This window comes from Megascapheus bottae, chromosome 15 (assembly GCF_031878675.1).
Source record: "Megascapheus bottae isolate mThoBot1 chromosome 15, mThoBot2.hap1, whole genome shotgun sequence".
Taxonomy (NCBI): Eukaryota; Metazoa; Chordata; class Mammalia; order Rodentia; family Geomyidae; genus Megascapheus; species Megascapheus bottae.
The window spans coordinates 31,745,079-31,768,058 of record NC_143523.1 but is presented as its reverse complement, the minus strand read 5'-3'; the positions used below and the strand labels follow the sequence as shown (position 1 = coordinate 31,768,058).

At 37.1% G+C, this 22,980-nt stretch overlaps 1 protein-coding gene across 2 annotated transcripts in view; it reads left to right on the top strand.

The window, feature by feature from the left end:
- Window positions 1–22,980, top strand: part of A1cf (APOBEC1 complementation factor) — a 59,358-nt gene that overhangs the window by 35,506 nt on the left and 872 nt on the right. Inside the window, exons 4-11 of one of the 2 annotated variants that reach the window (XM_090346352.1) lie at window positions 1,323–1,453; window positions 4,299–4,537; window positions 5,947–6,111; window positions 10,585–10,682; window positions 13,234–13,507; window positions 15,266–15,447; window positions 18,752–18,888; window positions 19,894–20,045. In XM_090346352.1, coding sequence (XP_090202478.1) covers window positions 1,323–1,453; window positions 4,299–4,537; window positions 5,947–6,111; window positions 10,585–10,682; window positions 13,234–13,507; window positions 15,266–15,447; window positions 18,752–18,888; window positions 19,894–20,045 — 1,378 coding nt within the window. Of the gene's footprint in view, window positions 1–1,322; window positions 1,454–4,298; window positions 4,538–5,946; window positions 6,112–10,584; window positions 10,683–13,233; window positions 13,508–15,241; window positions 15,448–18,751; window positions 18,889–19,893; window positions 20,046–22,980 lie in introns of both variants that reach the window. The other variant, XM_090346351.1, reaches the window with a different exon arrangement.

The following is a 22,980-nucleotide window of genomic DNA, read 5'->3' as shown; positions in this document are numbered from 1 at the left end:
TGGAGGGCATAATCCTATAAGAATTTTATTTTTCTTAACCTGAAAATGAGCATCAAGAGACACCTAAAACACAGATGCCATGTGCTCATAATCTCAATAAGCACCAAGGAGGAGATAGATGTCCAATACTGTATATTTTGGGATGAAGGAGCATGAAACTGAGCAAGGAGAAAGGCAAACATGAAGGCATAGAGCTACTTTCTTCCCCATACGTGCCTTTTGACTCTATTGGAGTCTTACATAAGCCTGAGTCTGGATTATTAGGGACTGTGATGTGTGGAGGGACCCAAATATAAGCCAGCAGAGAGCAAAAGCCAGTTGGATAATGTGCATGCTCTTTTTTCTAGGGAGGTCCTAGCCCTGAGTCAGTTATACTAAGCTGCATTCACCTTCAACCCATCCTTAGAGAAAAACAGTCTCCACAAAACGAAACATAGCCTTTTATTCTGATATGCAAACAGGGGTAAAAGAAGTTTTTTTTAGCAATGTTCCAAATGAGAGTTTCTGCATTCTGGTTTTTTTTCATATATTTTTTATTGTAATTAATAGAAGGGTTACATGATATTTGCCAGATAGATGGTGCATTAATTCACATACATTGATACCCTGTCACATGTCTTGGTCCCCATTTCCCTCCCCCCCCCACCCCTCATCTTGTTTTCCCCCATTCCCTATCCAATTTCAAATAACCAAATACAAATATATCCGATATATCAGGTAACAAAGTGAGATACTGTAACAATATGAGATAACCAAGGGACAGCAAAAGAGATGAGAGATAACATAGTACCTTAAGAAGAACCAAAATTAATTATATGGCTTATATTTCTATATCCTAGAGATCCTTTCATTCTGTTTTAAACATCAGTAATAGAGTGTGGCCCCCAAAAAAGATCAAATCATGGAGACTTTGAAAGCCAATTTAGAAGACAAGTCTAGTTAAAAAAAAAATACCAACAACAAAAACAGTACATCTGATGACAAATGTGTTTTCAGGTCCCCAAGACATTGAAAAAATCTCTAGATAATTGTGGACCAAAGGTCATTTGCTCTGTCGTAAGCATATTCTGTTAACTTGCACTGAAATGCCACTTGCACGTAAATATCTCTATTTAACTTGACTTTTCCCATGAGTCATATAATTAATCTAAACCCACAATGAAACTATGAAAACTATTCTGCATAGAATACGAATGCCAAACACTGGTAGGAGGAAGCATTCAGAAACACTATCTATGGGCAATGGTGTGTGTGTGTGTGTGTACCCATATCCATATATAAGGACAACATAAATATGAGTTTTCTGTTTCTGCTATTTACAGATTGGTAAAATTTATGAGATGAGAATGATGATGGATTTTAATGGCAACAATAGAGGATATGCATTTGTAACATTCTCAAATAAACAAGAAGCCAAGAATGCAATCAAGCAACTTAACAATTATGAAATTAGGTAAGATCTACACAGCTTATAAATTAAAATGAATTAGATAATCTGTTTATTTTTCTATCAAGTTATACAATAATTTCCCATTGATATTAAAATAAGTCACACATTATTACAATGCTACAAATCCCTTCCCTTCTTTTGCCATGGGATTAACAACTAAATAATAACAACTTATCCAGCTATTATTGACCTAGCCATGTGATCTCAATGTTGAATTTCAGAACAGAGTTGAAGAAAACACAAAGGAGAGCTTCTCCCATTCATACTTCCACAGACTCAAAGGAGTTGTATGTGGTGTGTGGGAAATTAAAGTAGAATTAGGACACCTAAGGTCTAGCTGAAGTTCCTTTGGACAAAAGTCCTTTGATTTTTTTGACCACCACCTTTATTATTATCATAACTTGATCACACAAGATGTCCTGAACACCCACCATACAAAACCATAAACTTCAAAGTGCTTTGCAAAGGACTATAAGTAAGCTACACTTGAATATAGTATACCATTCTCTGCATATGATTTCAAAGATTGGGTGCTTTCCCTATTCTTTGGTCTTTCATAAAACCTGGGTATACTAACAGAGCTATTCTAAACGTGGTTTTTGAGTTGAGATGGAGGTGAATTGAATTTGACTCTGTTAGAAATCACCAGAGTTTGTTGTAAGGGCTTAATACCTTGCCACCTGCTGGGAACTGACAATACTTTGAAAACAAGATACAGAAAATAAAGTCAACCTACTGTGATCCCTGGTCACTGACAGTAACCTCTGTGAATTTTATTGTATTATCAGTAAAACAGAGATAAGAATAGACCTAACTCATGGGCTGTTATTAAAAAATGAAATAATGCACATATATCTCTGCATCTGACCAATTTACAAAATTTGACCAGTATTCATACGACAGAGAAGGAAAAGAAGGAGAAATATGGCAAAGATGGAAAAAGAACATCAGTGTTCAGAATTTCAGGCAAAACTCGGGTTGGATGACAGAGCAAAGTGAAAGTAGCAAAGACACTTTACAAATCAGGAAGTGGCAACGATGGGAAATGAAAGAGTCAAGTAGAGACCCCAGAGGCAAGCTCATAGATTTTCATGTTATCCTGGGTCAATCCTGCAAGAGAAAAAGCCCTCCTTGCAGAGAAGATAATAACCTTCCATTTGCTCTCAGCTACCATTTCTCAGGGGAAGGATGAGACTTCTATCCCGAAAAGGCTTGTGATTATCACATCATCCTCATCAAACAATCACTGAACATCATCTAAATGCCTGGCTTCAAGAGACATTAAAGTCGTGCCCTCAGCTTTTGAGAGATGGCTTTTTATCTCCATGTAATTCTGGGAAAGAATCCTAACAAACCACACACATTTAAAAATAGAAATGCACATTTTCTCCTCCCCTTTCCAGTAACCCATACTAGACCAGTCTTCTAGCTATCAGAAATATGACTTTTAGGTAAATATATTTATGAGAGTACTTTTGTCTTTTTGGAAGTAAATTTGTTTTGTGCAAGTGTGTGTGTGTGTGTAACAGAGCTCAGGGCCTGGGCACCTGGGCTTTTTTGCTCAAGACTAGCACTCTACCACTTAAGCTGTAACTCCACATTTTGTAAGTTAAATGCAGATAAGGGTCTCTTCCTGGGCTGGCTTCACACCACAATCCTCAAATCTCAGCTTCCTGAGTAGGCAGGATTACAGGTGTGAGCCACTGGTGCCTGGTTAAATTTCTTTTATGATTCTTCTATTATGTTTTTATTATCTTTAGTTGTACAAAGGAGTCACCATTCAATAGGTCAAATTACAACTACAATGCATCTTGAGCCATGTAACTGCTTTCATTATTGTCCCCTATCCCTCCCAATTCTTCCTCCTCCTCAATTTTCTTAGTTTCATAAATATGCATTGAATACTATGCCTGCATTCTCCCCATCCCCCACTTCCTTTCTTCATTCTCTACTCTCCCCTCACACCTCTCAAGTGCCAGTTTCCTGGTATTTTTGTGGGTGTGTCAGTCCTGGGGCTTGCACTCAGGATCTGAGCACTGTCCTTGGGTTTTCTCAAGGCTAGAGCTCTACCACTTGAGCCACAGCACCACTTCCAGCTTTTTCTATGTATGTGGTACCAAGGAATCAAACCTGGGTCTTCTTACATGCTAGGCAAGCACTCTACCACTAAGCCAAACTCCTGGCCCCTCCTGGTATTTGTTTTGTTGGTCCTTGAGTTTGTTTGTCCAAGTTTGAAAGCACATTTCTAAAACCCAAACAACTAGAAGATTGCTTTGTCCTCTTCCCTCTCCCAAGAAACTACATTCTGTCAACAATGCCCATCAGGCTGAGATAGACTTGTCTTAGCCAGGACATGAGGTCCTTGGTTCTTGGAGAAGACATAGGAAATGTGACACCTAAGACATTGGCCCAACCTAGTCCAACCAGGCATCCAACCAGAAGCTGTGGCTCCAAAAATCATCAAACCACTCTCCCACTCACCTGTCTGAAAGCTTTTATCCATGACAAATGGGTTGCTTCTATTAAGCATACCTGATCTGTTTTCAATAAGACCACAAAAGCCCATATGGCCCAGTACGTGACACATACAAAACATTAAAAAGCAAAAAGTAATAAAAACTAAAACTATTCTTCCATCACCCCAGTGCTTAAAGGTAACCACTGAGTTGGCATTTTCTTGTCTTTCCAGATTTTCTCTACATTTTTAGTCACAACAGCGTTCTCATATATTTATTTTAATACATTGTGAACTGTCATTCTAGCCAAGAGACCTTACTATTTCTAAGACTGGCACAGTATTCTGTGGCACAATTTATTATTATTGTTACTTCTTTTATTTTTATGGCAGAAATGGGCGTCTCTTGGGGGTCTGTGCGAGCGTGGACAACTGCCGATTGTTTGTCGGGGGGATCCCCAAAACCAAAAAGAGAGAAGAAATCCTCGCCGAGATGAAGAAGGTCACCGAAGGGGTCGTGGAGGTCATTGTCTACCCCAGTGCTGCAGATAAGACCAAAAACCGGGGCTTCGCCTTTGTGGAGTATGAGAGTCACAGAGCTGCTGCCATGGCCAGGAGAAAGCTGCTGCCAGGTAAGCTACCCCTGCCCAGACACCAGACCACCTGCGTGCCTGCCACAGGAAATGAGTGCTGAATCCTGTCCCCCATATGCCCTTATCTTTCTTCATGATCTCATACTCTGAAGTGTTCCCAGATTTGCTTTAGAAACATCTCTTGCATGCATTGGGTGTGAATCACATATACTGGAAATGGTTGCAGTCATAGATAGTGAACCCAAAGGGAAGGACCTCCCAAAAATTAAGTGTATGGGTCATGGTATGTGTGCATATCAGTCGTTATCAGGCCTGTTATAAATAGGGTATGGGATCCATTACCATGTGGACCTAACTAACCTGCCAATGACTTGTGACTCTAATGAAAATTAAGCTAATTAAGTTACTGTGACTCCTTAATGTCTAGTAATTTTTTCAAAAGATAAAAAATAAAAAGTTCTTTCTTGAAAAAAAATGTACCTTACTTAAATTCTCCCATCACAGGTGATCAGCAGCTATCAATTACCATGTTTAAAATTCCAGCAAGATACTACAACAAAAATGTTTCAAGATGCTCAGATCATTTGAGAATGTTCACTAAAACTATACAAGGTTACATGTTCACATGAGTTACTAGTTAAAATAATTTCAAGAATAGTGGCATAATTTCAAGGCATAATGGTCCATAACATTTGGGACTGAAGCAGGACATTTACAAATTCCATGTCAGTCTGTGCTACTGTATCTCAAAAAAGATAAAGACACCACACACACGTGTGTGCGTGCATGCACACACACACACACACACACACACACACACTCACACACAGGGAAATCATGGGGGGGTGGAGAAAATGAAGAATGACAGATTGAACAGTTGGTCATTTTGGAATTAACTTTTCTCACAAAAGAGATGAGAAAGACATGTAAATCAAAAACAAAATGGCAACAAAAACCAGACAGATCTAAGGTACAACAACTCTTGCCCTGGTACCATTTTCTGTAAATCTCATTAGTTACTTCCTGGCTCCTATAATGACATAGATTCTTAGAGCAGTGAGCACATATCCTCACACCTTGTAATGCTTTGTAAACTCGGACTCGTGTCTGAACCATTTATCTTTCTCCCCTGTGGCTATTTCACCTTTACCCTGTAAGAGCCATCCTAAGAGCCAAATAGGCCCACTTCTGGCTCAATTCTGTTCCATTTCAAACCACATCCTACATTCGACCTTTCTCAATCATTTTAACAAGCTACTAGTCACCAAGAACTCTCCACTAGCCAACTCATATTTATTTGTCTTAAAATCAATAACAACCTTTTTTAATGGCCTTGGCTCATTCAAGATCCTAAAGGTTAGTTCACTTTAAAAGACCATCAATACAAACTAAGATGATGATGTCCTGATTTCTAAATAATTAATCATTCTTCCGATCATTGTCAACAGGAAGAATTCAGTTATGGGGACATCCTATAGCAGTAGACTGGGCTGAACCAGAAGTGGAAGTTGACGAAGATACAATGTCTTCAGTGAAAATCCTGTATGTGAGAAATCTTATGCTGTCTACTTCTGAAGAAACGATTGAAAAGGAATTCAACAATATTAAACCAGGTAGAACTCTCATATAAGGTCATTGTTTTCAATATATACTTTCAGAGAACTTATGGCTCAGATAATTTTTCTGTACCTTTCAAAACGTATGTCTCCCTTCTCATAATGAAATGCAGACTACTCCAACTGTTTTCCCATCTTTAGATTGAAAATATTTCTACAGTATTAAATGCTACTGCAATTTTATATTCAATGATATGACTATTTAATCAATAGTATTATCTACTAAACTATGAATTCACTTATTTTTCTATCCTCTTATAATTTCCTCAATCTTATACTTCTGAAGGCCTAGGTAAATAAATAGTTAATAAATATTTACCATGGCAGTGAATGCTTGGCTATTTCTATGGTTATAACTCAGAATTAGGGTCAGAGCTCAAGCAGTAGAGTGCCTGTCTGTCTGCAAGTCCCAACCCCAGTACCACTATACTTCTCATGCAGGGTTTCAGAATTTCAACACTAGTGTCATTTTGGGATTGACCATTCTTGGTGATAGGGATCTGTGGAGGATATTGTAGTACACATTATTTAGTAGCATCCAAGTATCCTTCCCAGTAAATACCAGTAATAATCTCCAAGATGTAACGACCAAAACTATCTCCAAACTTTTCCAAAATTGTCCCCAGGTAAGAACCATGGTAAGGGAGTATATGAGTGGCTTTTAGGTACATAAGTAAGGTGTAAAGATCCTGGATGAAAAGAAAGAGAAAGGAATGGGAGGAATATGGGAGAGGGTAATTGTTATCCACCTTGTCAATTATTTAGTTTTAATGCCAAATCATAAGACTGACTCCACCCCTTTCTTATCAAGACACAACACTGAGAGAGGTAAATCATTTTTGAGAAACATTGTCCAGATTCAAATTTTTGAAAACCAATTCACAACATAAACTCTACAAATTATTAGTGGATGTTGCTGATAAAATGGTTACGTCGCAAATTAAGTTCATTAACACCAGACTCTGAAAAATTAACTGGATTTCTGATTGTAGGACTTGGAGTTTTGAACCTTCTACTATGTTTCAAAACTCTCTAGAAAGAGACATAGGTTATCTTACTTCCCAAACTTTTAGAGAATAGATCTTCTTTTGTGACAAACTAGACAACCTGAGGTTACCATCGTGGTAACATCTTTCCAAAACAGAATGTTTCAGGCTCCAGAAAGATGATATAGGCTGTAGATAAACACCAGTACTACAATGTTAAGTCAACTGAAAATATTCACTTCACACATTTATTCTATTTCCAACTCTGGGTTTTATTTTCGGTATAATAGAATAACAAGCTGGTCATTAGACAACTTGTAAGAGTGTTATTTTCCTCTAATATCTCCATGAGTCTGTTTCCCTGACGTTTTAGTAGGATATACTAGCTTCAACATATCAACAGCTCCATACAGCATCGTCACACCAAAAGCTCATAATGGCTAGTGCAGAAATTGCAAATGATTTATGGCATCACTGTGTGTCTGGCATTTCAATGAGCAGTTTCACAGCATGGAATGGAGAGAGTGCTAGCTTTTATGGCATAAGCTCATACTCTATAGTTTCTCTGTATTTATGGGGCTAACTTTTAACAATTCCATCTTGCCAAAAGCAGATATACTTGAACACTATAATTCAGCAATGGAAGATGGTTTTTAATTTCTGAAAAGAGCATTTTCAGAATATCTCCATTCATCACCATCTAAAACGCCACTAATGCATATGGATGATGGAAGATGGGGTGAATTGAGTGAAACTACCCCCACCTCCAAGTGCTAAATGGCCTATTGTCCATCACAGTAAACAGGAGCTGAGTGAAGAGGGTAGATGTCAATGAACAGATATCCATTCTTAGGAAGCTAAGATACCAGTGGAGCCACATGGAAAATGGAGATGAAAGACATCCTGACTGACCTCTTACTTCTCAATTACCAAGATGAGCCAAGGAGTTAAGCCACAGTCACCACTCCACCCATCATCGAAGAAAATAAAGAACTCACTGGAAGTTCAGTTCATTGTATGTCCCACTCTTCATGGTCTCAAATACCTTTACTTCTTTTCTCAGGCTAGCCAGACAATTTTACTCTATAGAATGTGAAGTCAAGGGCTGAATGCTAATGGAGAATAAAAGAAACTACCACCATCTTTTAAAATGATGCTTAAGGCATAGGTCAGCTTTATTTCAAAGAAAGTAATTCACAGTCATGGAACCATGTAGTACACTAGATACTCTAATTGCCTTTGTGATCTTAAATCGAAAAGGAGAATTGAACTTTGATAGAAAATGGACTCTCGATAGACAGATAGATAGATAGATAGATAGATAGATAGATAGATAGATAGATATAGATATAGATATAATTTTCCTAGCATAATTGTCTCAGGTTTTCTTGGGAAACCAGGAGGAAGAGAAGAGAATCTGGCATTTCAAGAGACACTCTTGTTAGTGCTGCCTCACAGAAAATCATTAACAGGCTTGACTAATAGTTAATTCTCCATATTATCCTCACTTATTTCTAGTTTTTTTTAAAATTTATTCATTGTTTTGTAGTATTGGAGGCTAAACTCAGATCCATGCACTTGCTAAGCAAGCATTCTACCACTTGGGCACCCAAAATTCCTTTTTGTAAAAGTTATTTTTCGGTAGTCTCCCATTTTTCTTGCCCAGGGAGGTTATGATTCTTTTACTTTCCACCTGAATGGCTGGAATGAGAGGTGCCTGCTACCACGCTTAGCTTCTCAATATAATTTTCTTTTATTTTATTGTAAAGATAATATTAAGAGGAGTTACAGTTAAGATAGTTACATAAGTTACATAGTGAGTACATTTCTTGTCGAAAACCATTACCTCCTCCCTCGTTTTTCTCCCACTTTTCCTCTTTCCCAACCTCTTGCTCCAGGTTGTAAAGTTCATTTCCAACATAGTGTCTTATGAATATTGCTGACAATGAACCAATGCATCAGTTTTTTTTTATTTGAGAAGAGATCAAGTACTTTTGACCTAGAGTGGCTTTGAGGCACAGTACTTGTGATTTCTGCATCCTAACTAGCTAGAATAACAAACATGAGCCACTAACCACAGTCAGAAAAAGATCTATTTTTTTAAATTGAATAAGCAAAATATCTGTAAAATATACCATCTTGGTAGAATCCTTTCTGTGTGATTGGGTTTTATCATAGGTTGCCATCAGTATGGTAAAATGGGTCTTCTGTATAAAATAAGCTAGAATTGTTTTTATTTTTTTAAACAGAATAATATAAACTTGTAAATTATTTGAAAAATGCCAATTAAAACATAATCCTCCCATTCCTTCTCATCACCTTTCCCTCTCCATTCATGAATCTCTTTCTTATTAAAAGTTTGATTTACATCTTTCTAGTTCAGTCCATTCATGAGTAGATCTATATTTGTGTGTACATCATAAGGGTGAGATTTCTGAAATATAACTGCTACACTTATGTTATAACCTTTTAAAAGAAACAAAATTGCTCTTCCAAGCAAGTACATATAGGTCTACTCTGCTCTTTGAAGATTTTTTGACATCATTATAAATGTGCCAGATTTAATCATTAGATTATTATACTACATCATTGGTGATATAATTGGTACATATATGCACAATGCTCATACATGTGTACAAACACTTTTGAATAAAACTTTCCCCAATGTAGGATCAGTAAACATCTCCATTTTTCCAGCCTGTAGATACATATCCTATGGGAGGGAATGGTCTTAGATATCAAATGTTCTTTTAGAAGCAACTTGTATTTCTCTTAATTTAATGAGTATGAAAAGATAATATATAGTATATCTAATTCTACATTCCAGCTAATGAACTATAAATATCCCTTACATTGTGACAAATACAGCCTTCTAATATCTATAGCAAAATAAATTAATTAAGCAAAAATTAAACTAAATCACTGCTACATTCTATTCTAATTCTCAAGTTCTTTTGTATATGATGAAAGAACAAGCCAGGCCTAATGATGCATATCTGAATTCCTAGCACTCTGCAAGAATCAGAAAGATCTTAAGTTTCAGGCCTACCTAGAATATATATTAATAGTGTGGCTCAAAAACACCAAACAAAGAATTATATACGGTACTTTTCTAAGGGTAGATATAAAAATTCATGAAGGTAATCGACTGAAAACATGCTTATAACAGGACCAATAATTGAACTCAACTCAATTTGACAATACTTTACCATGTCTAAAGTATTATGTTTTACTTTCTATAAAATTCCCACCCTTAAAGGTCTTATAACCTACTAAGAAAACATAAATCCATAACTAATTATGATCCATCAGACTGTAACCATTATTTGAAAATTAGAAGCACAATCTTCTGTTGAATATGTAAAAGCTTAAACCTTGATGCACAAAAGGCTTGTTAAGATCCTTACCCTCCTGGAAACGAACTGCCTCTTTCTCAGGGACATTTCAAGGTTTACTAATGAGGATACTTACACTCTGTTTACAGGTTCTGTAGAAAGAGTGAAAAAAATCCGAGACTACGCTTTTGTACACTTCAGTAACAGAGAAGATGCTGTTGAAGCCATGAAAGTTTTAAATGGAAAGGTAACATATGAAAAAGAAAAAAATTATAGATTCTGTCCAATTTTTGTGTGGAACTTCCACTCAAAAGAGTAGTTCTGTGACTGTATCTCACTCATGTCTGTTGCAATCATTTTAAGATACACACTAGAGAAATGATGGGAAACACGGCTAAATCTTTTCTGATGTGGAAAAGTCATTGGCCCTCAATTTTCTTAAAAAGAGAAAATGGGACATGGCTTATCCACCCTAAATCCCAGTGCTCTTTCATACCTACACTTGGTAATACAGTATTTTAAAGGCCAGTGATAAAAAAAAAATGTCATTCTGAATTCAGAGTTTGATCTTCAATCTGTGCAAGGCTTAGAATTTCTTTCCTTGTCAAAAATACAGTCTGGGGAAAAACAAGCTACTAAATCCTTCCAAATTTGTCCTTGAAAGCCAACATAATATGTACAACTATCCAACAAACACTAAAAACCTTCTGCAGATCATTTATCTGCTAATAAGATCTAAGATACTTGTCCTTAATGTACTATGTTATCTCTCATCTCTTTTGCTGTCCCTTCGTTATCTTATATTGTTACAGTATCTCACTTTGTTATCTGATATATTGGATATATTTGTATTTGGTTATTTGAAATTGGATAGGGAAGGGGGGAAAACAAGATGAGGGGTGGGCATGGGGGGGAGGGAAATGGGGACCAAGACATGAGAAAGGGTATCAATGTATGTGAATTAATGCACCTTCTATCTGGTGAATATAATGTAACCCTTCTATTAATTACAATAAAAATATATGAAAAAAAGATCTAAGATACTAAAAGAACCAAACCAAAGATACTTGCCAAAGAGATGAAAGTTTAAGATAAATACTCAAATATATACACAAATTACAGTCAAGTAAGCATCATTTAAGACATTAAAAAGTACAATAGTTCAAAGGAAGAAGTCTGTCATCAAGCAGCAGAAAATTGTCATGAATATTAGAAGACATCCTATAAGTCATTCTCTGAGATATTCTGTCATTTCCAATATGAAATATGAACAAGAGAGCCAATCTCAGAGGCAGAGAACTTAGGAAGAGTAAGACAATATTGAAGACTAGTCAACTGAGTTAGAACCTCATGCAACAAGGACTGTTTTACCATTTATGCTGCCTGAGGTCAGAGATCCAACAGAAGACAAATATCAAAGGATCAGTTGCACAGGTGTTGACTGGGGATGAGGGGAATCAAAAGAATTTGTGCAGAAGCTGGGGCTCATAGTATTCTGAGTTAAAGGAATAAAAATTACAGTAGTAGAAATCCTGAAAGAGGCAGAATTGTGGAGAGAAGGTCTCTTGGAAAAGAATGGTGACATACAGTCATACCACCCTAAATATGCCAGTTCTTGTCTATGAAGAGATATGGCCAGCCTGAGGTGAACTCTAAGAAAGGGAGCCAAGAGATTAAGTACCCCCAAACTCACTGAAGCCCCCTGACAGGGCTCCACATTGGCTAAACCCAACATTATTACCATTAAGGCCCTGGAGTCCTAAAGAAGAGCCTACTCAGAACAACCAGACGGCAGGTTAGAGAGTAGAAGGGAGGCTAGAGATGAACCAGAATGAATGTTGTAGGGCAATGATAATACCTCCAGCCTAGATCTTTCAGACATAGTGGAGCCTGGACCATATGTGCTCCTCCAGGATCTTCAAAACTATTTAATTCCTAGAAGGGGTATGGGGATTGACTCTGATTTACAAAGAGAAAAGTGCAAAGCAAAAGCAAATTTATATTTAAATGTGTGCTGATGAAACAAAGTACTGTTTCTTCTTCATTGATTACTGCCCTTGGTACCATAAAAGTGTTATTGCTCTTAAAACAATTAGCAGATTAGCTTTTTCTCTATTTGGAAACATTCTTGAGTGTATATGATGATTGCCAAGAAGACACAGCTGTCATAAATTAAAGTCTAAATAATTACATTGGATTGACTACAGTAGAAAAGTACTCATATCATTCTGCAACTAGATATTTTTGGAGCATTGTTTACATATACTATGTAATTAAGTACATATAATAGTATTAACAATTCATATTGAATGTTTAAATTATGTATAACATGGTATGAGAAAATAAAATACAAGTTTCCCAATGACCTATCATGGCATCTTAGCATGTACATGGAAAAATTGAAGTGGCTTGGTAAGGTAAGAAAATAATCATATTTATAGTTTATGGAAATTATCTATAGTTTTATTGAGTAGGAGAGGCGTGGAAACTATTTTTGAAGCTATTAAGGTTATGAGAATGGTATAAGAAAGGCTTAAAGATAGTAGTGATAGAGCCGAAGAGCTCAGGGACAGTGCCCAGGCCCAGAATCAAAGCCCCACGACCTACCAAAATAAAAAAAAAAAGAAATTAACCAATATACAAATAGCAACCAAGGAAGAGATTAGAACTTGATGACTCAAAGTCAGTAAATCCACAGCAAATAGTCAGACACTTAGAAACAGACAGGTGACTAGAACTTAGCCCAACTGAAGTGCCTGAATGTCCTCTTGTGTCTCTTTCCTTGCTCTCTATGATAGGTGCTGGATGGATCCCCCATTGAAGTGACCCTGGCCAAACCAGTAGACAAGGACAGTTACGTTAGATACACCAGAGGAACTGGTGGAAGGGGTACCATGCTGCAAGGAGAATACACATATTCATTGGGCCATGTTTATGATCCTACCACAACCTACCTCGGAGCCCCTGTCTTCTATGCCCCACAGGCCTACGCAGCAATCCCCGGTCTTCATTTTCCAACCAACAAAGGCCACCTCAACAATAGGACCATAATCCGAACCCCTTCTGTTAGAGGTAACATGAGTCAGCTCTTCCTTAAGAGTGATGTCAAGATCTCAAATGACTTGTAATGTGGTAGTTTTAGACACATCCCATGGGTGCGCTGGAAGAAAAAGACTAGAAAATCGTAGACTGAAAATCAAACATATCAAAAGCTCTCACTCAACAGGAAGCTCCTTTTTTCACATTACAACTGGTTATTGAAAAAAAAATACTTGGTCAGAAGGCAAGCAAAGGAGCCTATAAATCAGATTTTTGTATAGACCCTTAGTATTTGTATAAGCTAAAGCTGAGTTCCATAATCATTAAATGACTGTCTCATAGTAATAACGTTATTCTTCACACAACTTCGAAGGGAGACAATATGGGCCAATAGAAACCAGCTACTTCAAATTGTAAGAATATTTTAAGGCACATATATATGTGATAATGGTTCTGTAACATCTGTATATAAAAGTCACAAATGACCAATAACATAATCTAACATGTCCACTTTTTTCTGATCCTTCCCCTCTCTGCTCTACTATAAAAATTTTTGGAATCCACGCAGTTTTCCAAGCCCACTTACTTTAACCAATATAAAGATAAGGGTCATATTTTCTTTTATTTCTAAAACAGCATTTGTCTCCTCCTTAAAGTGTCCTTCAGTGTGGTTGTTCCTAGAATGTCCCTGATGTTATCAGGCTCCTAATCTTGATTTCTAAATATAATATCAATCTAGACAATATCAACAATGTACTAAAATCTACTGCTGAATTTCAATTAGAAGCAAAGAAACACATTCAGATGACTGGGGAAACAATGATCTCACTTTGCTTTCTATTTTTCAGGACAACTGGATTGACCCTCATAGAGCCTCTGTTCCTCAATAGCCTTGAAAATCCTATACTCAAAATACAATCACTCCTGTCAAATGTGCAAGAGGCCATCAGTATTTCCTTCAGAACCACTTATACATATGATAATAACTTCTATTGTTGAACCATTATTAACATATATCTAAAATATGTCATTTAACCAATCTACATATTTAATATAAATTGTCAACCAGTTGTGATGTAGAAAAAGCAAAGCAAACTCTAATAGGTAATATAACAAGACAAAAATCAATGAATAATATTCATGGATAAAGGGTAATCAATTTAATTTTTATCTTTTTGCTACAAATAGGAAATCAAAATAGTTATATGGAAAACACAAATCAAAAGGAATCTATGAATGAAACACAATGGAAATGTAAGCCTCACGTTGACAATATGAAACAGAGTGGAGAACTTTAAAACACACTTTTTAACTGTTGGTAAGCCATGAGTGATAGAATAACTGGAGAAGTTAGACTTCATGCTTTAATTTCTGGTCAGTGGCAGTCTGAAGAAAGACTGGTTGCCACACGAGTATTCCCGTTATACTGGGATACATCAATAAGTATATTTCCAACCTTTAATTGCTTAGAGAATAATATTAGCCAAAGTTTAACCAGAGAGGTACATTGTAAAATTTCTCTCTGTACCACAATATTTTAAATTGCTTATGTGCTTATAAATAGCTTTGATAGTGTTTCCTTAAAAGGGTGATATACCTATGGTGAGCCTTACTTTCTCTTGAGTTTCATTACATTAGAAACCTAGAGTTTTCTACTCATCTTCAGGACAGTAATCAATGTGACATGGGCTAACTTTTCCATTACAGTAAGATTCAGGGTGATTTTCTGGTGGTTTGATTCAGTTTAATGCCTTCTTACATTCCTAGAAATTTACATGAATGTACCTGTAGGGGCTGCGGGAGTGAGAGGACTGGGAGGCCGTGGCTATTTGGCATACACAGGCCTGGGGCGTGGATACCAGGTCAAAGGAGACAAGAGAGAAGACAAACTCTATGACCTCTTACCTGGAATGGAGCTCACTCCAATGAATCCTGTCACTTTAAAACCGCCAGGAATTAAGCTTGCTCCCCAAGTAAGTAATATCCTTCCAAAGATTGGTGCTTTAAATTGAGATGATGATTATCCTTCGTCTTTCAACAAATGCCTTGGTGTGATATTTACTAGGTCTACTCTTTGATATTGTTTTGTTGATAAAGTGGCTAATCAACTCAGTGGGAATACTGATCAGAGGGTGCCATTATTCCATTATAGGCACTTTCTTCTTGTTTTTAACCATAAAGCTTAAAACATGATGCTTTCACTGAAATGCAAAGAACTATTAACACAAAGACTATTAAGAACTGTCAGTCAATAAAATGAAACATAATCTAGCTCAGAATAAATGCCTATTGATCTAGATTGGTTGGTAAATGGAATATTACTGGCATGAAACAAACCCTATAGAGACTATTGAGGACATTTTTTCTTGGAAACACTGTATTTAGAGGAAGTTTCTTCATGGTATCCAGGTGATCTTTAATTGTGTGAGCCATAAATCACATCAAATTAAGTCTTCTACAATGCTCATAATTGGGCAGTATGGTCATATTTATATGGCTTTTATTTAATAGTCCTAATTTTCCGTGTTTCTACACTAGGTTGTGGTTTTTATTAGTGGAGAATTAAAGTTAGCAAGTTGGAAACTGAGTATCAGGTTTGAAAATAAGACAAGACAGAATCCATGTTAACCCTTAGGAAAATTGCTGTTAGAGTGATGTCTCTGAAAAAATTCACTTTGTTTGGATGGCCAGAGTGGTTTGTGTGCTGTAAGAGAAGCTTCCTTACTCTGTTGCCAAAGGTATGAGCCTTATACTTGAAACCAAGGCGACACAGTTATCTGAAAATTGAGTTGAGTACATGTGAATTATTTTCTTTTACACCCAAGTTAGTCTGTTTAAGGTTTCTGCTAATTTTTTTTTTGCCAGTCCTGGGCTTGAGCTCAGGGCCTGAGCACTGTCCTTGGACTTTCTCAAGGTTAGAGCTCTACCACTTGAGCCTCAGCACCACTTCCGGCTTTTTTTTATGTATGTGGTACCGAGGAATCGAACCCAGGTCTTCATGCATACTAGGCAAGCACTTTAACCACTAGACCAAACTCCCGGCAGGTTTCTGCTAATCTTATTCAAGCAAACAGAAAAATAAAAAGCATACCTATCACAGGGACATACAAAAATCATTTGTCTTCAAAATACTTACTGGATTTCTGTTTATTTACCAGGTATTGCATTAGGTGCTAGAGATGGAAAAGAGAATATGACAAAATCCTTGTCACCAAAAATCATATGACAGAATTTGCCTACCAAGTGTGAGGCCCCACCAAACCTGTGCCACATTTACACACAGAGAATAATAATTACAACAATAATACTTTTGTCAATCCAGTAGGATAATCCTGATATATAATTATCATGAAACCATGACACTGCTCAGGAAGTATACAAGTAGTATAAAGTCAGAACCCAAAATGAAGAGCTAATTGATTTCTTTAATTAAAAGTACTAAGACAATCTGAGCTCTGGTGGTTTATACCTATATTCCTAGCTACTTAGGAGACTGAGATCTCTAGAACTGTGGCTCAAAATCAATCCTGGCAGAAAATTCCATGAGACTCCAGAATAACCCAGCTGAAAGATAGACTAGAGGCATGGCTGAAGTGGTAGAGAACCAGCTGAGCAAATGGAAAGCCCTAAATTCAAATACTAGTGCAATCAAAAATTTTAAAAATGTTAAAACAACAAAAAATAAAGAGGAAAAACTAAGACAGCTAGAAATCTTTCAAGGAAATCTTAACTAATAACAACCATAAATTCAGTATGTAATTCTGAGGGCTTTTAGCTTCCACAACATAAACAAAGTCTTCTTGCTATTGATCCATAAGGAATCACATCTTTTGCCTAATTAAATCTTTAATTCACTCTGAATTTTTATATAGTTGGCCACTCTCAACCAACTCAGATGGAGCCTGACAAGCTGTGTTGCAGAGTTATGAATGCCCAAGTGGAAAGGAGAACAGTTTCTATGATTTCCTTCGGCCTTGGTTCACCTGAGCTAAACAAACCAGCAGTCTATCTTCCAGAAAATGTTACTCTGTGATTGCTCTGTAGATGACTGATGATGCCAAGCAAGAGTATTTCTTTTTAAAAAAAATAGTTAATAGAGAAAATAAGAGCAATGTACAACTTACCAGGCCGGAAACTGCCATACCATGCTGCTGGAGTTGGTATCCGAAGGACTGAGATAAAGTTGTAGAGAAACTCCTGCCATATTTGTCTCACAGATTGTTTTCTCGGACTTTTGCCCTGTTTGGTACCCTGTACTGAATCTATGGAGTGAAGGACCTCTAGATAATCAAAATTGAGTTTAAGATAAAATATGAGCCAAGCTCTGGTGCTCATGTCTGTAATCCCAGCTTCTCAGGAGGCTGAGATCTGAGGACCACAATTGAAAACGAGCCCTGGCACAGAAAGTCCACAGTTTGTGTGACTCTTATCTCCAATTAACCACCAGAAAACTGGAAGTGGCACCTTGGCTTAAGGGATAGAATGGTAGCCTTGAGCTCAGGCCCAGAGTTCAAGCCCCATGACCAACAAAAGAAAGAGAGAAAGAGAGAAGGAGAGAGAGAGAGAGAGAGAGAGAGAGAGAGAGAGAGAGAGAGAGAGAGAGAGAGAGAGAGAGAGAGAGAGAGGGAGAGGGAGAGGGAGAGAGGGAGGGAGGGAAAGAAAGAAAGAGAGAGAGAAGAAAGAGCCTTTAGAAAAAAATCAGTTTACATACCAAATTAATAAAGCTAGAAATGATATGTTATCAAGCAAACATATTAACATTTTCTATCAATACCTATAAATATATGCTCATCAATAAATACTAGTCCAGAAGAATTAATTGTATTTTTTTGAAACTGTGAAGTTAAAATGGCAATTGACATGAAATTAGAATATAGTTTTAGGTTACATATTCTCTAAACCATTGTAAATAGAGGCCTAAGGGCAGTAATTGGTAAATCTATCCACAGAGCCACAGCATTAATTTTTTAATGTTAAAAAAAGCCACATAAATTTAGGATTAAGCTCTTGGTTAAAAAGAAATTACAGCTAATGGACTAAACTAAACAAAATTAGATTAAATGGCATGAAAATAATTTTAGGAACTAACAGTTATCACATTTTTGATGCAGTTCAAATTGAGTTCAGCTTGAATTTTTATGAGTCATTAAACCATGTGACATTTCTTCTTATATTAGTTTCAAACCCTAAAGATCTGAGTTTAGAAACTGAAAACTAGAGAAATCATGAAAATGTGACATTTGAGGTTGAAATAATCTTTTTTATTTATTCTTGAAGATATTAGAAGAAATTTGTCAGAAGAATAACTGGGGACAGCCAGTGTACCAGCTGCATTCTGCCCTTGGACAAGACCAGAGACAACTGTTCTTATACAAAGTCACCATCCCTGCCCTTGCCAACCAGAATCCTGCAGTGTGAGTCATTTCTCCAACTTCCAATTCTCTCTTACATTTTAGGAGATGATTTGCTTATAAATTAAGTATGTCTGATCATCATCTAGACAGTTGAGTGCTATCTATGAGACTAGCAACTGAAGCCCCCAAAGTTCATACAGGCAAGGAAGACTATGTAATATAATCAGCCAGTGATGAATAGCTCGTAATGTCAAAGGTAGTGAGAACAAAAAGCCCATACAGCCAGTTCCTTTATCTGTGTGGTATTTTGGTTGAACCACATGAAGCTGCCATTTTTACACAGAATATTGTGCTCCCATCATTTAAATTTTGGATCAAAGAATAGAGCCACTCTTCTAAAGAGTATCATTTTCTGAATTTTACTTCATGGATCCAATGGTGTAACCCCTTTATACAACTTACAGTTTCACAAAAAGAATACCAGGAAGATGGAACATAAGTTGCTAAGAAGGAAGAGGGTAAGGTAAAGTGGAAAGGGTATAGACAAAAGGAGAGAGAAACAGTGGATGAATGAAGTTATAATATCCAATTTATAGTAGCCAAGTAAATTTAGAGGATGGGGTGAGTTGGGAAGGATCAGGGATCAAAGTGACATGTTGAATTGAAACCTCTTTGTACAAATAAAGAAAATAAAAGTTAAAAAAATTAGCTCATACACATACTTACATAGTAAGTTACAGTATGTTCTATAATCACTGATGGCTCACACCTGTAATCCTAGCTACTCAGGAGGCTGAGATTGGAGAATCATGGTTCAAAGCCAGCCCAGAAAGGAAAGTCTGTGAGATTAGTTCCAATAAACCCCCCTGAAAATCAGAAGTGGCTAAAACTGGTAGAGCAGTAGGCTTGAGCAAGAGCTCAGAGTCATTACCCAACGCCTGAATTCAAGCCCTACAATGGAAAAATAAAGATAAAATAAAAATAAAGGCTAATCATGCCTTGAGTTTTCACCCAATTCAATCCACAAGCTTAAAAAAGCCTAAGCTGACCCTCTCTTCTATCCAGCCACCCTTTCATACCTCCAAAGCTAAGTGCCTACGTGGATGAAGCGAAAACTTATGCAGCAGAATACACATTGCAGACCCTTGGCATCCCCACTGACGGAGGGGACCCCGGGACCACAGCTGCCACTGCCACCTCCACTACAGTTTTCCCAGGTACGGACAAACCTGGCTCGATGGAAATAATAGTAACTTCTTCTGGATAGCACATATTCATAAGATGGTATCTGCATTCCACCTACAGTAATTCCAGCTTGTACCATTTGTGGCCCAAAATGCCAACTGGGTTTGAGTGAACCATTCAAGTGTGAGAAACTAAAGCAGGGCAGAAGTTGGTTTTAGTTTTATCTGTCCTTGAAGTAGCAGCATGATCCTTGCCAGCCTCTCTGAATAGAGTCAGTTTAATTTTTTTCAGTATCATTTATTAGTAGATGGTGTTTATTTGAGCACTTACCATAGGCTAGGAACTCAAACGTTTGGCAAGCTTTCTATTATCTCAGTGCTGCTTATGATACCAGTAAGATTTCAGTTAGATCCTAATGCTCATCATACACACGAAGAACCCAAATACTGGGGAAAATTAGTGATGTAATCAATGTCAATTAACATTCAAGCCATCCTTGGGCAACCTGCCCATTCTAACTTTCATTTTGTTTTTATTGCTTTGCATTCTGAAATGAATATGTAGATAAAAATTGAAATTCTTGTGTGTTTGTGACAAGCAGTGATACTATCCATAGGTGAGTAATCTGACTTCAACTTATCTGTTCTCCAATTTTGGACTGGTACAGATGCGGACTGCTTAGCAGAAACTCCATCTGTAGATCACTACATCTGCAAAAGTAAATTTAAAAGTTTCTCCATTTATAATGTACTCCTAACAAATGCTAGTCATTAAAAGTGAGTCCTTTAAGGGACTTTTCCCTCATGCTATGATGGTATGACTAAAATTCCCACCTCGCTTGGGTAGTTGGCTTTTTTCCTACTTTCTTTTATAGTTTTCCTTTTATCTTCAAATAAACTTATTCTGTTTACTTAAGAAAAAAAAAAGAAACACAAGAATCCTGTGGGACTGAGAGAATAGCTCAGGTGATAGAGCATTTACTTACAAGCATAAGGCTCTAAATTCAAATCTCAGGAGTGCCAAAACAAACAATCCTTTAGATTAAAGGGTATAAAGCAAGAAACTTCTTTTTAGCAGTATTTCATTCTGTTTTAGTAATAAAACTTTGTTTCTTTTGTTGAAATCCGTCATTCTGACGTGCCATTAAATCCATAAGCTCCCCATATGACGATATATGTATACATGGTCAAATTTATATGACCAAACTAGGGCTTTTGCTAGACCTAGAATTACAACATTCCTACTAATTAATTCTTATATTGGTCATGTATAGGTTTCAGGATTCTATATTCCCACAACACCTGGGATGACTCTTCTCTTTTTTAAAAAAGTCTTCCTTTTTTGTTTTACTTTTGTGTTTGTTGTTGTTATAGGATTCTCACAATGTAGCCCAGGCTGGCTTTGAACTTATGTTCCTCCTGCCTCAGCCTCCCTAGTGTTGGAATTATTACCCAGCTCTCATTTTGTTTTTCTCACACAAATGAACAACAACAACAACAAAGATGAGTGTCTTATTTTGACAAGTGATGCTAAAACTATCCAGGTTCCTATACAAATGTGACCTCGATTCTGGTTTTGTTTGTCTGTAAGAAATTATAGATTCTCTGTTATGAATCCCAAGTTACCAAGACAACAGTGGACACTACCGAAAGCAAGGTCTCTCTGCTGCTGCAGCGTCTGTACACCCACGTGTTTAAATGATCATGTACACAGCACTCACAGCAGAGCCTCTCAGGCCTTAAAGCTGAGTCTCTGCCATGCAGGAAGCTGCATCTTACTGATATAAAAATAAATGAACCACGGTCAAGAGAATTTTAAATGTTCAGAATGGAAAGCATTTGTGTTTCACCAAGACTTTTACAATGTGATCATCTTTTCTATTGGCTCTAGTAAAAAGTTAAAAATATTTAGGGCATGAAATTTGTCTTGGGAATGGACGTCTATGAATTTGAGAGCCTGTCCTCACTGTGGTGGAAAGAAATAAGCAAAGGAATAACAGGCTTTTGGGACGAATCTGAAACACACACACACACACACACACACACACACACACACACACACGCTCTCATGTTATTAGTTTACTTTCCAGAATGGTAAATTTAGCTAACTCATTTCTCATACCCTCAGGGAAATGTATTAGTAGCACTGACTAATGTGAACAAGCCGGGCATAAATTCTGTTTTTAAAATATAGTCCAACTTGTTTCCTGCTGCCACTTCCTGAACAGCCACAGAACAAAAGCAAATCAATGTGTCTGGGGTTGGAACAGCTTCCACCACCACACAACACATGAACCCATTCTATTGTCATTTGTTCCTTCAGTATATCTCTCCCTTTTTCATACTCAGAGTTTGGGGATCCACCTCAGAAATATCACAATTTGGCCTAACACATTAACAAAGCAATATCGCTTTAGAAAGTAGGCATTCTTTACAAGTAGATATAATGCCCACATGACTGCACCGAGTGAGCAAGGTATGAATCACTCAGGTCCATTAGCTCTTTGGGAGGGTGGTCCAGCATCAACACTAATGTGCACATCAACACAAGACTGATGATGTGAGAAGAGGTCTAAGATGGACAGGCCAGGTGGTTTTATGGTATTATGCCAAAATAGACAAGGACTTTCAGTATACCTCTTGCTGATCTACCCTATTTCTATTCATTCTTCTTGGGTGAAGGCAGTGTTTTCAAAGTTTGATTTGGGGAGGTGCTGGAGTTTTAAGAACAGGTGTGGGATTTTAAGCAGGCATGGCCTCTCTATGCCATGCCAACCTTTCAATGGCCTGCCCTCCTTCCTAAATTCTTTGATCCTCTGATAAAGTTCTATAGCACATATTCCTGTCATCCAGCACTCAGTTATGTTTCTCTGGACCCCAATGTCTAATTGACACAGGTGATTCCCACTCCGAGGCAGACTCTCCTAGAACCTTTCACATGCCATCTAGACACCACTGAAGCCACATC